This window comes from Lithobates pipiens, unplaced genomic scaffold (assembly GCF_037356315.1).
Source record: "Lithobates pipiens isolate NorthernLeopardFrog02 unplaced genomic scaffold, aLitPip1_a1.2 Scaffold_10, whole genome shotgun sequence".
Classification (NCBI taxonomy): domain Eukaryota; kingdom Metazoa; phylum Chordata; class Amphibia; order Anura; family Ranidae; genus Lithobates; species Lithobates pipiens.
Window position 1 is genome coordinate 230460432 of NW_027507686.1, and position 15025 is coordinate 230475456.

The 15025-nt window shown below is 43.4% G+C and overlaps 1 protein-coding gene across 4 annotated transcripts in view; it reads left to right on the forward strand.

Moving 5' to 3' along the window:
* Nucleotides 1–15025, forward strand: part of ABTB2 (ankyrin repeat and BTB domain containing 2) — a 227861-nt gene that overhangs the window by 172344 nt on the left and 40492 nt on the right. For all 4 annotated transcript variants that reach the window (XM_077462772.1, XM_077462763.1, XM_077462757.1 and 1 more), the window contains 2 exons: nucleotides 5613–5778; nucleotides 13011–13100. In XM_077462772.1, the coding sequence (XP_077318898.1) occupies nucleotides 5613–5778; nucleotides 13011–13100 (256 nt within the window). The remainder of the gene's footprint in view (nucleotides 1–5612; nucleotides 5779–13010; nucleotides 13101–15025) is intronic.

The following is a 15025-nucleotide window of genomic DNA, read 5'->3' on the forward strand; positions in this document are numbered from 1 at the left end:
TAGACAAGAGATTATTATTTACAGATCTGACCAGTTATGGTGAGACTTGGATGTCTATGCATCATGCACTTAGCAGCAAAAACTATTCCTACCTCTGTGTTTTCTTTTATGTATTTATTTATCTACCTGGGGTAGCCCTTAACCACTTAAGCCTCTTTTTTAGATGTGTTGTTTACAAGCAAAATTTTTTTTTTGCTAGCAAATTTACTTAGAACCCCCAAACATTATAATTTTTTTTCTAACACCCTAGAGAATAAAATGGCGGTCGTTGCAATACTTTCTGTCACACAGTATTTATGCAGCGGTCTTACAAGCACACTTTTTTTTTTTAAATACACTTTTTTGAATGAAACAATAAAACAATATTAAAGTTAGCCCAATTTTTTTTATATTGTGAAAGATATTGTTACGCAGAGTAAATTGATATCCAACATGTCACGCTTCAAATTTGCGCCTGCTCGTGGAATGGCAACAAACATTTACCCTTAATCTCCATAGGCGACATTTAAAAAATTCTACAGGTTGCATTTTTTTGCGTTACACAAGGAGGTCTAGGGCTAGAATTATTGCTCTCGCTCTACCCATCGCGGCGATACCTCACATTTGTGGTTTGAACAGCGTTTTCGTATGCGGGCGCTACTCACGTATGCGTTCGATTCTGCAGGCGAGCTCGGCGGGACAGGGCACTTTAAATAATTTTTTTTTCTTATTTATGTTACCTTTTTATTTTTACACGGTTTTAAAAAAAAAATAATAATTGTGTCACTTTTATTCCTATTACAAGGAATGAAAAAACCATGACAGGACCTCTTAAATATGAGATCTGGGGTCAAAAAGACCATCAGATCTCATATTTCCACTAAAATGCCCTAAAAAAAAAAAAAAAAAAAAAATTCTCATTGTCCCTTTAAGAGCTATGGGCGGAAGTGACGTTTTGACGTCGCTTCCACCCTGCAGTGATATGGCGACGGGTGGGGGCCATCTTCCCCTCACTTGTCTCCATGCACGGCCACAGGTAGGATCCAATTGCCTCTGGAGCTGTTGGCAGCGCGGAGGGCACTGGATTGTGGCGGGAGGGGGTGGGGCCCTCTCCCGCCACCGATAAAAGTGATCTTGCGGTGAATCCGCCACATAGACCACTTTTATCTTGTACCGGACCGCCGGCCGGACACAGAGTTACTAGGGTTATGGCAGCTAGCTGCTGCCATAACAACGATATCCGTCCTCAACGTAGGGACGTACATCGGCGTGCGGTGGTCCGGAAGTGGTTAAAGGCTAAGTTCACCTTTTCCAAAAAAAAAGCCTATTAATTATTTAAGGGGCCCCAGTAGATATTAGAAATCTGTGCAGCTTTGTAGAATTCTCATCCTGCTTTATTGCTAGAATGCAAAAACCATTGGTAGGGAAGGGACGTCCAGCGGTAGCAAACAAGGCAGGATGTGGGGGATCGCTATGGGTTTTTAAGCCAAGCTTCTGAGGGGACCCACCTGGCCTACAGGTAAAAAAAATAAAAGGAATGATCATTTTACAAAGTTGCGCAGATTTTTTATATCTCCTGGGGCCCCTTGACTGCATAGGCTATTTCCTGGTAATAGTGAACTTAGTCTTCAAAATAGTTGTAAACCTCAGGCATGAAATTTGAACAAAGCATATCCCTCTATAGTATGTACTTGTTTCATCTAGGAGCACTAAGTGCCAGTTCTGTCTGCTGCTTAGTTTCTCTGCTATCAGCATGAGTCACTTCTGCAAAGGTGTGCGCAGGGGGTGTGCCTGGGCACACCCTTATCACTGTGTGCGCTGCCGATTCCCCTTACTGCCCAGCTACGTGAAGGGGTGTGTATCTTTTGCCTCCAATCTGAACTCTCCTGAGCTCCGCAGAGTGTAACTTCAGTTCTACGCCCCCTTTTTTCTGAACTCTCAGAGAAACTTTAAAATGTAACACTTTGAACAGATGTAGAGAAGAGAGAGAGCTTCAGATAAACAGGTACAACTTTTGTAGGAGGATTTATTTAATCTCCGTGTATCACCTGAGGCTAGTCACTTCACTGGGTATATGTAAGGGCTTACAACCACTTTAAAGCCTAACTCAATTCTTTTTAGCTTTGGATAGAGTGGGGAAGTTAAAATATAATTCATTTTTGTCTGTAACCCCATTGAGGGGAATTTCCCTCACTTCCTGTTCCTGTGAAGCCCATACTAGAAATAGGGTCAGCAGTTGTCACTGGGACAGGAAGGCAAGGACAGCATTAAAAATATGGTCAAAAGTTCTTCCAACCTTCCCCCACTCTACCTAAATGTGTTATTGCCAATTTCCCATTGAAAAGATATACGTGTTAAATTCTTCATATTATCATATTCTAAATGGTGGAGCCCCTCCCATTGGGCACCGCTGATATTCAGAACCAGGATTTCACCAATAGTGTCTCTCAGCTATAGGAGAAGCTGTCATGTGGTAAAAAATGAAATATCTAGTTTGGGTGGGCTGACCCTTTAAATTGTAATATTCACATACAGTGGTGTGAAAAAGTGTTTGCCCCCTTCCTCATTTCCTGTTCCTTTGCATGTTTGTCACACTTAAGTGTTTCGGAACATCAAACCAATTTAAACAATAGTCAAGGACAACACAAGTAAACACAAAATGCAATTTGTAAATGAAGGTGTTTATTATTAAAGGTGAAAAAAAATCCAAACCATCATGGCCCTGTGTGAAAAAGTGATTGCCCCCCTAAACCTAATAACTGGTTGGGCCACCCTTAGCAGCAACAACTGCAACCAAGCGTTTGCGATAACGTGCAATGAGGCTTTTACAGCGTCCTGGAGGAATTTTGGCCCACTCATCTTTGCAGAATTGTCCTAATTCAGTTACATTAGAGGGTTTTCGAGCATGAACGGCCTTTTTAAGGTCATACCACAACATCTCAATAGGATTCAGGTCAGGACTTTGGCTAGGCCACTCCAAAGTCTTCATTTTGTTTTTCTTCAGCCATTCGGTGGTGGACTTGCTGGTGTGTTTAGGATCATTGTCCTGCTGCAGAACCCAAGTTCGTTTCAGCTTGAGTACACGAACAGATGGTCGGACATTCTCCTTCAGGATCTCTTGGTAGACAGCAGAATTCATAGTTCCTTTTATCACGGCAAGTCTTCCAGGTCATGAAGCAGCAAAACAGCCCCAGACCATCACACTACCACCACCATATTTTACTGTTGGTATAATGTTCTTTTTATGAAATGCAGTGTTCCTTCTACGCCAGATATACTTGGACACACACCTTCCAAAGAGTTCCACTTTTGTCTCATCGGTCCACAGAATGTTGTCCCAAAAGTCTTGGGGATCATCAAGATGTGTTGTGGAGAAATTGAGACGAGCTTTGATGTTCTTTTTGCTCAGCAGTGGTTTTCTCCTTGGAACTCTGCCATGCAGGCCATTTTTGCCCAGTCTTTTCCTGATGGTGGAGGCATGAACGCTGACCTTAACTGAGGCAAGTGAGGCCTGCAGTTCCTTGGACGTTGTTGTGGGGTCTTTTGTGACCTCTTGGATGAGTCGTCGCTGCGCTCTTGGGGTAATTTTGGGCGGCCGGCCACTCCTGGGAAGGTTCACCACTGTTCCATGTCCTCGCCATTTGTGGATAATGGCTCTCACTGTGGTTCGCTGGATTCCCAAAGCTTTGGAAATGGCTTTATAACCCTTTCCAGACTGATAGATCTCAATTACTTTCTTTCTCAATTGTTCCTGAATTTCTTTGGGTCTCGGCATGATGTGTAGCTTTTAAGGATCTTCTGGTGGACCTTACTGTGTCAAGCAGCTCCTATTTAAGTGATGCCTTGATTGTGAACAGGTGTGGCAATAATCAGGCCTGGGTGTGGCTAGAGAAATTGAACTCAGGTGTGGACAACCACAGTTATAGTATGTTTTAACAAGGGGGGCAATCACTTTTTCACACAGGGCCATGATGGTTTGGATTTTTTTTCACCTTTAATAATAAACACCTTCATTTACAAATTGCATTTTGTGTTTACTTGTGTTGTCCTTGACTATTGTTTAAATTGGTTTGATGTTCCGAAACACTTAAGTGTGACAAACATGCAAAGGAACAGGAAATGAGGAAGGGGGCAAACACTTTTTCACACCACTGTACCTCATTGGTAAACCCTATTTGACAACATTTGCTGGACCATTTCTATACAGGTTAGACAGGATAAGGGGTTCTTCCACTTTAATTATAAGTGCATCTTCACTCACAGGTTTCTTTTTGTCCCCCTGCAAAGTCCAACGAATACCTGTTGATTCTGCCAGTGAAGTCCATCTAATACCTGTGGTGGGGTGGCAACAATGCTGCACTGCTTCTGAATTCAGAGCAGAGTTGCCACTCTCATTTTGGCTATGCCTGCTTGCCCACAGTGGGTTCAGATGTGGCAGGGAGCGTGGTTATCAGCATTATCACTGCTAGTTCACAGGCTTGTAATTTGTCAATCAACATCGGACCACACCTAGTCCTGACCACTACTTTCTGGATTGACAGCAGTGCCTCTGTTGCTGAAACCCTCCCACTGTGAGTTGGAGTGTCTGGGATGGGAGCATATGAGACGCAAAAAAAAATTGGCCCAGTTAGGAAAGGACGATTGCTTAGACCAGGGTTTCTCAACCAGGGTTCCTCCAATGGTTGCTTGGGATTTCTTGAGCAATGACCAATTTTTGCCTCTCGGATAACTTCTCAGTGAGGCCGCGTACACACGCGGGGACTGTTCACCCAACTTTGTCCGCTGAACAGTGTTTCGGCGGACAGTCCGCTCGTGTGTGGGCTTTCAGTCCGCTGAACAAGGTTTTTTGGAAATTCCGAAAAACTGTCCGCTGAAACTTTGTTTCAGCGAACAGTCCCCTCGTGTGTAGGCTTGTTCGTCAAACTAAGTTCCGCGCATGCTCAGAAAGGATTTACACGCCGAAAGTTATAATGCAGTGTATAGGACGTCGTATTTTCCGTCCCGTCGTACGTGCCGTTCACGTCATCGCGCACGGTTTCAGCAAACTGTTCGTTCGTCGTGTGTGGCCATGTCCGTCCATGCTAATTTTGAGCGGACTGTTTGCTGAAACTGTTTGACGGACAAAGTTGGGCGAACAGTCCCCGCGTGTGTACGCGGCCTAACACCAATAATCTTTTTAGCTATCTGTAGAGGGGAAATTCTTCCCCAAGACCATAGATGTAAGAATTTCTCTTCCACTGACCATCACACCAATGTATCATGAGTTGTAGATATAGCCATTTTTAACAGGGGTTCCCTAAACCCAAAAGATTATTTCAAGGGTTCCTCCATGTTGAAAAGGTTGAAAAAATCTGGCTTAGACTGTCATAGAGGAACCTTTTATGTTACTTGAAAAGCAGACCAGGGATTTTGGAACCTCAAGCTGTCCTTCTACAAGTGCTCCTTCAGTTTCCCGGAGTGCCAGAACCACTATGATTTCATCATACAGTATTTGTGAACATTTGGTGACACCTGCTTGTCAAAGAGGATGGGGTCATCAGAGGGTTCTACATGCATGTCCGACTGACATTATCTCCATCCACATCTTCTATCTCTCCTTATTCTCCCTTTTGGAATTCTGTTGTCTTTTATAGGCCGGAGTGTTGCTTTAGCTCCCTCAGACGCCTGGACGCTGGAGCAGCCGCTGAACGTTTTCAACAGGACCTGGGATTCCGAATGCTAAACTGCGGCCGCACTGATCTGATCCCTCAGGCGGTACGAGCACTGGGACCCGACGGAATAAATACCATGGATGATCAGGTGAGGGTGTGTTGTACAGATCCACCATAAATGTTCCAGAATGATAATAGAGTTATTAGAAGTGATCCAACATGAATGACTTGATTCAAGTGGAGTCGCTTAAATTCTAAGAATCCGAAGTGAGTTTATTAGATTTACTCAGTACAAGAAAAATCCACCTGCTCTCGACTTACGCATTTCACTCCATCTGGAGATTAGTCGTAAATTCACTCAATGACTAAGGTCTGGATGGAGTAAAACACGTAAGGGGGGAGTAGGTTGATTTTTTTTTTGTACTGGGTAATTCTAGTAAACTCACTTTGGACTCTTAGAAGTTCAGCAGCCCTATTTCGATTCCTTGCATTACAACATTCAACTAGTGGCAGACTTTTTAGAGCTGGCATCCTTCAGTCGGTGCAGTAGGAGTGAGAAACCTAGAGCAGAGTATTCTGGGATTGTCTGCAATGGATGACTTGATGTTAACATATAAGAATTAGTGTCCAAAGCTAATACTTCAGTTGCAACTTTTAGGTTGGTTTCCATTCTCACCGTAGACCCTTGTTTCCCTACACACTATGCCAGGAACCTAAATATATTACAGAGTGGATTGGAACTCCCTTATAGCTGCTATAACAGGAGTGCACCATCCAGCAAGAGACATGGGGATTTGTCAGAAGATTAAACTCTCCGGCACCACTGCAAAACATCAGTTTTGGTTGGACTAACTAAAGCTGTTTCGTACTGAGAGATTTTGGAGACTGCCCATGTTGACGTCCTTCTTGAAAATGCTAGTTGCTCTGTTGTCTTTGAGAGACTGCCCAGATCAATCTTAGAACATGTGCTTGTAGGAGGGTTTCCGTTCTGACTAGGAGGGGTCTACTGTACCGTGCACGTGGGGTAACACTTGCATGGAGCATGCTCATCAATGCCTGGGACTAGGCAGAGACTGGTCATGTTAAGAATCTAACATTAAGGCAGTTCCCCAACTTAGAGATGAGCATTCACTGTGTGTAGTATTAAAATGCAGATTTCCTTTGAAAAGCGACTTGTCCCATGTCACTACACACTGTACTATGTGTTGCATTAGGGGGGATGTCCTGAGCCTGCACCCTCTCCACCAGTCCAGCGTACCTCTGTTACTTCACTCCCAGTAACAGAATGGGGTCTCGCTGAGCACATAGCACAGACCTCCTGCATGCTCCCCTTCCTTCTCATATTTGTGACCAGGCCATAGATCTCCGTAACTGGTTTACTATGGGAGACAGACACTACCGTAAGGCCTGACACCTTACCAGGTACCCTGCTTAAAAACAGGTTGCTGTAGCTTGTTCCTTCTCTTGGTTACCCATAGCAACTACAGTTGTGTCAGAAACCATGAAATCGGACCGAGACAGAAGTACACTTAAATCACACTTGTTTAATAATAAAAGTAAATAGAACAAACATAGTCAAAACATAGCCAGAATTCAGGAACCGGAACGGATAGTCAGACAAGCCAAATGCCAGGGAGCCGGAGATGAGCGTAGTAAAACAGCAAGCAGGATCTGGAGCCAGGAGGGATTTCAGCCAAGCAAGTCTTTAACAGGAATGCAGGAGAGTGTCTCTGTAATGTTGATTGAAGGCAGAGATCCTCTTAGCGGCTTAAGTAGGCAGGACTGACGAGCAGGATATCATCAACAGCTGAGTACCTGTGGAGAGAAAGGAGCTGGCAGTTAGCTGACAACTGAGCAGCCAGCTCAGAGAAGGAAGGGTTGAGTTAACCTTTTGTAGTAGTGTTATTTCATACCCCATAGTGCAATTCCAGACCCAGGTTGTTTGGAATATGCCAATACCAACATGCCCCCCTGTGAATAACTTCAGACCTGGCTTAGAGCAGTTAATGCAACTTTACTGTAGAAAAGCATCATGGCAATTCAACATGAATAGCATCCTGTTCTTGATTCTATCTATCATAGCATAGTGACCAAGGCATACCTCCGTGAGGTGTGAGTCCATGTAGGCATTGTCCATGACTTGGATGCTGTCAATGACTCCCGTTATCATTAGCGCCATCCTATCGCTCACAGTTGACTCTCCAAAGCCACTTGACCCTTTGTACACCACTCCCGTCTCCTGGCCCCCTCCTCTCTCTCTCCAGTCTTAGCAGTCCCCCTCTTTATATCATAGATGGGCCTGCCAAAACCAAAATCCCAGGAGCTGAGCTAAACATGTTTAACCCTGGGCTGGCTGCTGGACTAACCACAAACATTTCAGCCTGCCTGCATACTCCTCACACCTAGCACAGTGGATCCAGAAGTAGTAAAACCAAAGGATGAACCTGACAACCAGGCAACTAAGTGATGACAGTCTACATACACTCACTGGCCACTTTATTAGGTACACCTTGCTTGTACCAGGTTGGACCCCATTTTGCCTTCATTCTTCATGGCATAGATTCAACAAGGTATCGGAAACATTCCTCAGAGATTTTGGTCAATAGTGTCATGATGGCATCACACAGTTGCTGCAGATTTGTCGGCTGCACATCCATGATGCGAATTTCCCATCTCATCACATCCCAAAGGTGCTCTATTGGATTGAGATCTGGTAAGTGTGGAGGCCATTGGAGTGCAGTGACCTCATTGTCATGTTCAAGAAACCAGTGGTGAGATGATCTGATCTTTGTGACATGGTGCATTATCCTGCTGGAAGGAGCCATCAGAAGATGGGGACACTGTAGTCATAAAGGGATAGTTATGGTCAGCAACAATACTCAGGTAGGTTGTGGAGTTTAAACAATGCTCAATTGGTACGACGGGACCCAAAGTGTGCCAAGAATATATTCCTCACACCATTACACCATCAGCAGCCTGAACCATTGATAGAAGGCAGGATGGATCCATGCTTTCATGCTATTTACATCAAATTCTGACCCTACCATCTGAATCTCACAGCTGAAATGGACTCATTAGACCAGGCAACATTTTTACGATCATCTATTGTCCAATTTTGGTGATCTTGTGCAAATTGTAGCCTCAGTTTCCTGTTCTTAGCTGACAGGAGTGGCACCCGGTGTGGTCTTCTGCTGCTGTAGCTCATCTACTTCAAGGTTCGATATGTTGTGTGTTCAGAGATGGTATTCTGCATACCTTGGGTGTAATGAGTGGTTATTAGAGGTACTGTTGCTTTTCTATCATCTCAAACCAGTCTACCCATTCCCCTCTGACATCAACAAGGCATTTTCCTCCACACAAATGCCGCTCAGTGGATATTTTCTCTTTTTCGGACCATTCTCTGTAAACCCGAGAGATGGTTGTGTGTGTGAAAATCCCAGTAGATCATCAGTTTTTGAAATGCTCAGACCAGCCTGTCTGAACGTGGCATGGTTGTTGGTGCCAAAGTCACTTATTTATTATTTATTACAGGTACCTACATAGCATCGTCAATTTACACAGCGCTTTACATATACGTTGTACATTCACTTCAGTCCCTACCCTCAAGGAGCTTACAACCCAAGGTCCCTAACACACATTCATACATATACTTGGGCCAATTTTAGACAGGATCCGATTAACCTACCACTTAAATCCCCTCTCTTCCCCATTCTGATGCTCGATTTGAACTTCAGCAAGTCCTCTTCACCACGTCTAGATGTCTAAATGCATTGAGTTGCTGCCATGTGATTGGCTAATGAGCAATTTGTGTTACCGAGAAATTGAACAGGTGTACTAAATAAAGTGGCCGGTGAGTGTATTTCTCCCAGTAAAGGTTTCCATTAAACCATTTTGGCCAGTCACAATGGACTAAAGAATTGTTCACATTCATTGTGCTGTCCTCCTATACGCCTGGCTGCGGTCAGGATAAAAAAAAATCACTAGTAAATGTAATGTAAATTTATCTGCAGGATTTTTTTTTTTATGCTGGCTCACGAAACACCATGTGCTGACTGTGAGAAATCTATTTTGGCAGCAGCTCTGTGCAGAGTCCTATGTGGGATCATATGACTGACGTACCTGGACAGTGAACACACAGCTCTATTATGGTTTAAAAAGATGTTTTGTCTAACTGAATAGCGAGATAATGCTTTAAAAATGCGCGCTGATTAGGGAGTATTTATCATTAAAGAGACCCTGTCATCAACCTAAAAAATTGCAGGTAAAAGCACAAAAAATTCAAGTATTTTTAAATGATTGCAGTGCTTTTCCTGTCCTTGAATTAATTTTTATTCAGTTGCAATGTGCCTTTTAAATATGATAGAAATTTTGACTACGTCGGGACTTCATGACCTGATTCGTTAGCACACCGTTCCCCCTCCTTGCATTTTTTAGGCCTCCCTTTTCTGGAAGTGTCTAATTACTGTCGGTGCTGACCCAGCTCCTCCACCCCTCCCTACATAGCCGTTAAAGAGGAAGTAAACCCTGATGGGTTTACTTCTTCTTTGCCTCCCTGCAAAGGTAAAGCATAATGGACTACTATGCATCACATAGTAGCCCATTATGTGTCACTTACCTGACACAGGAGCCAGCGAAGTCACCGCTGTCCCCTGTAGTTCCGAGCGTCCATCTTCTTGGTGGGTCTCCGTGGCTCTTTGATTCGCCGGAGCAGCGGTGACGTCATTCCCGCGCATGCGCACGGGAGCCGACACTCGCGGCATATCGCCGCGATCTGCGGCTTACCCAGTGCGCCTGCGTGCTGCTGTCTACGGCGCATGCACCGTAGACAGCGGTGGCTGTCTTCTGGCAAATATCTCCTAAACCGTATAGATTTAGGAGATATTTCTTGGACCTACAGGTAAGCCTTAATCTAGGCTTACCTGTAGGTCAAAGTGGTTTCTAAGGGTTTACAACCACTTTAATGTAGCTAATAAGAGAGAATAGAAGGAAAATACTATAGAGTGTTAGTTGAGTGCTGGCTGTGAGTCTGCTGATATCACATCTAAGATGGCGGCAACCAGCAGCAGTGTCAGGGCTTTTAGATATCTACACAAGGGAGGCTTTTACATGTAAAAAACATGAATAAGAGCATTAAATGCACATATAATTCTAGAAATAGGTTTTGTTGAAATTATTGGTCTGGTTATAGGGTCTCTTTAATGACACCTATGATAAAAATGTGTATGTATGCAGTACAGGTAATATGTGTTAACAAAAGTGTTTTTTCATTCATGTTGACGTAGAGCTGCACGATTTTGGCTAAAATGAGAATCATGATTTTTTTTGCTTAGAATAAAGATCACGATTCTCATGGTGTAACATTATCTTTCACATTCTACAAAAAAAAAACTGGGCTGACTTTACTGTTTTTCGTTTTTTTTTTTTTTATTTCTTAAAGTGTATTTTTTCCCCAAAAAATTGTGGTTGAAAGACTGCTGCGCAAATACAGTGTGACATAAAATATTGCAACAACCACCATTTTATTCTCTAGGGCAGGGGTCTCAAACTGGCGGCCCTCCAGCTGCTGCAAAACTACAAGTCCCATGAGGCATTGCGAGGCTGAATGTTACAAGCATGGCTCCCACAGGCAGAGGCATGATGGGATTTGTAGTTTCGCAACAGCTGGAGGGCCGCCAGTTTGAGACCCCTGCTCTAGGGTGTCTGCTAAAAAATATGTTTGGGGGTTCTGACAATACATACTGAGTTTAACTTGTAAGAAGCCAGTGTCAGAAAAAAGGTTTATAGTCTTTAAGTGGTCAAACTGCCCTCATTGGAAGTTCATCCTTTTGATCGAAGAACAAAATGTTACTTTCTTTATAGTTATCTGAGATGTTGTGATAAAACTTGTCAGGCTGCCTAGATTTCTTTTCCCAGCTGTCAGAGAACTTTGCACTTGATAGATAGAATCGGGAAATGCAGTTTTAAGATCGGGAAGGGAAAAGAATCGTGATTTTGATTCTTAACAATCGTGCAGCTCTATGTTAATGTAAATATTTTCATTATGTTCTTTCTGCAAATAAAGTTATATTGATGCCAGCAGAAGGTCTGGGTGTACTATGAGGATCGGGGTCACTCACCTGACCACTTGTCTTTATGAGCCATTCCAATTACTCAATCTATCACTGTGCAGTTATCATGTGACTATGTGTCATTATGCCACTAGTGACCCAAACTAACAATTATTTTTAGTCCGCTGGCGTGAGAGAGACTAGGGTTACATAAGGAGGGTATTTGTATGTCAGATCATATGAATAGATAGGGGGATGGACAGATTGAGGGATGGAACGATTGAGGGAGGAATATAATGAAGGATGGATAGAATGAAGGTGTGATCCAAGGATGGACAAATTGAGAGGTGGATAGATTAAAGGATAGATATATTAAAGGATGTCCAGATTGAGGGATTGATACAATGAGGGATAGATGGATTGACTGAGGGATGGATAGATTGAAGGATAGATAGGCTGGGGCATTGATGGTTTAAAGGATGGCCAGATTGAGGGATAGACTAATTGAGGGATTGATAGATTGATGGATGGATAGAATGAAGGATGAATCCAAGGATGGACAGATTGAAAGTTGGATAAATTGAAGAATGGATAGATTAAGGGATGGATATATTCAAGGATGGCTAGATTGAGGGATGGACTAATTGATGGATGGATGGATAGATTGAAGGATGGATGTTTAGATGACAGGTTGCATAGATTGAGGGATGGAAAGATTGAAGGATGGACAGATTGAGGGATGGGCATTGGGCACCCATTGGACAGATTGAGGGATGGGCAGATTGAGGGATGGGCAGATTGAGGGATGGGCAGATTGAGGGATGGGCACTGGGCACCCATTGGGCAGATTGAGGGATGGCCAGATTGAATGATAGACTAATTGAGGGATTGAAGGATGGATAGAATGAGGGCTAGATAAATCAAAGGATGTATAGATTGAAGGATGGGTAGAATAAAAGAAAGGGTAGATTGGGGGATGGACCGATTGAAGGATGGACTGATTGAAGGACGGAGTGATTGAAGTATGGATCGAAGGATAGACAGATTGAGGGGTGGATAAATTGAAGAATGAATAGACTGAGGGATGCATAGATTAAAGAATGGATGGATTGAAATATGAATAGATTAAAGGATGGATAGGCTGAAGAATGGAAATATTGAAGAATGGCTAGGTTGGGAGATGGATGGATACATTGAGGGATGGAAAGACAGATAGATACATAAATAGATCATTTCCATCAAGCTGATTACATTCATACATTTTACTGCCCAAAAACAATAAATAATAATCCTCCAAATCCCCGTTAATATGTAAACGTTGCTCCTTTTCCAGGGTTTGACACCGCTCATGTACGCCTGTGCAGCTGGGGATGAGGCCATGGTGCAGATGCTGATAGAAGCTGGAGCTGACTTGGATGCTGCGGTAAGAGAGTCACTTGTGGGACTGTGCTTATATATAGGAGCACCACTATGATGGTTGGGTCACCACCACCAAAAGATCCCCTGGATCAGAAAACAATGGGGTCCTTAATATATTTATAAGCTTCCTTATAAATTTGATGTATGTCAAAAAAACTGTTAAAATGATTACAGTTAACCTGATTAATAAAACCTTCAGGGCCGTCACACCTGAGCAGTTTGAAGCACATTTTGAAGTTTCCATTAGAAGCTCATTAACGCTTGACACTAGGATTTCTCCCTTGTATGTGAGACCACTTTCTGATATTTCTGGCTCCTCCTAGCATATTTGGGTATCAAAGAACAATTGTAGTATAATCATTTATCCGTCCTCGCCCCATGTATTACAACATCATATTGGAACACCGAAATGACAAGTAACAACTAGGAATATAATTAAATTATAATTGGGTTTAGCAAGCCAAATACAACATTACATGCAAACTAGCCCCAAAATATGTTTTTACTTGGCGTCCCTTTAAGCGGAGACAGGGTACGGCTGAAAGGCTGCTGCTGTTTCACAGGGAGGTTATATTGTGGCTCTTGTGGTTTTTTTATTATTAGGAAAGTCTGCTGAGTTCTTCAACACTATGCTGATCCAATTAGAGAATATTCAGGCTCGGGCAGCTCTAACCCGGTCTTTGAAGTTTTTTCTTTTCCAAAAATTCCTGTTTGCTACCACAGTGCTATAGAAGGGCGTTAAAGTGCAATTTGATTTAAAACACAAATTGTGTTACATAAAGAAGTGATTCATAATGTCCATGGTATGCTTGTGAAAACTCCACCGCTAATGACAAAACTGGGCATCTTTTTTTACATTGCATCAACATTGGCTATGTGGTGGTCTATAGCCTGCTTGTCTTCTGTAGCCTCTTCTGTTATTTTTTTAGATCTATTCAATAAGTGTAAAAGTTGATCCTGCCAGAAATCTTGTGAGCTGGTAACCTCCTGTGCTCTCTGTCTGTGCTGCGCCTTTTATCAGTTTCAATTTTTTTGCAGTGATCTCTGTGGACTGTAGTCCAAAAAAAAACAAATACAACTACAAAACACCTCCCTCTATGTTATGATGAAGGGAATATGGGGGGGGGTTGTATCCTAATGCCGCATACACACAATCTGACTTTCCGGCGGACCAGAGTTCATCGGACAATTCGATCGTGTGTGGGCTCCAGCGGCCTTTTTCTTCCCAAAAGTCCGGGGGCCTAGAAATAAGACTGGCTTCAAATTTGTCCGCCGGACTTGGCTTTTAGTGGACAATCTGTTCATCTGTGTGCTAGTCCGACGGACTAAAACCGACGCTAGGGCAGTTTTTGGCTACTGGCTATGAACTTCCTTATTCTACATCATCACGTTCGAATCCGTCAGACTTTTGGAGTGATCGTGTGTGGCTGTTCGTTTGAAAGTCCGGCGGACCTCAGCTGCAAAGTCCGTCGGATTGTCCGCCGGACCAAGTCCATCTAAAAGTCCGGTTGTGTGTACGCGGCATTAAAATGTTTCTAAACGCTGGTTTCCAAAAAGAAAATGTATTTTTAACCCATAAGGCCCCTTTCAGATGGGCAGACTCTGTCAAGCGGATCCTCCTGCTCAGCGGGGGTTCTCTCTGCTGATTCTCGCCGAGTAGATGGATGACAGGTCCGTGTCCGCAATGCAGAACGACCACACAGAAACAGCCTGCTGTTCTCTATGGGGCGGTCAGATAGAAACGGACTGCAGGCCCATTTCCATCCAACTGTCATTCGATCCGATCTGCCAGACGGATGGGGAATGGATCCCATCCGTCTGTTTTTAGCAGACCCGATTGGATGCTGACATCTGCTGCTCCATAGAGAGCTATGGATGATCTGATCGGGTCCATCAGTCTGAAAGGGGCCTATAGCCCCATCCATTGTT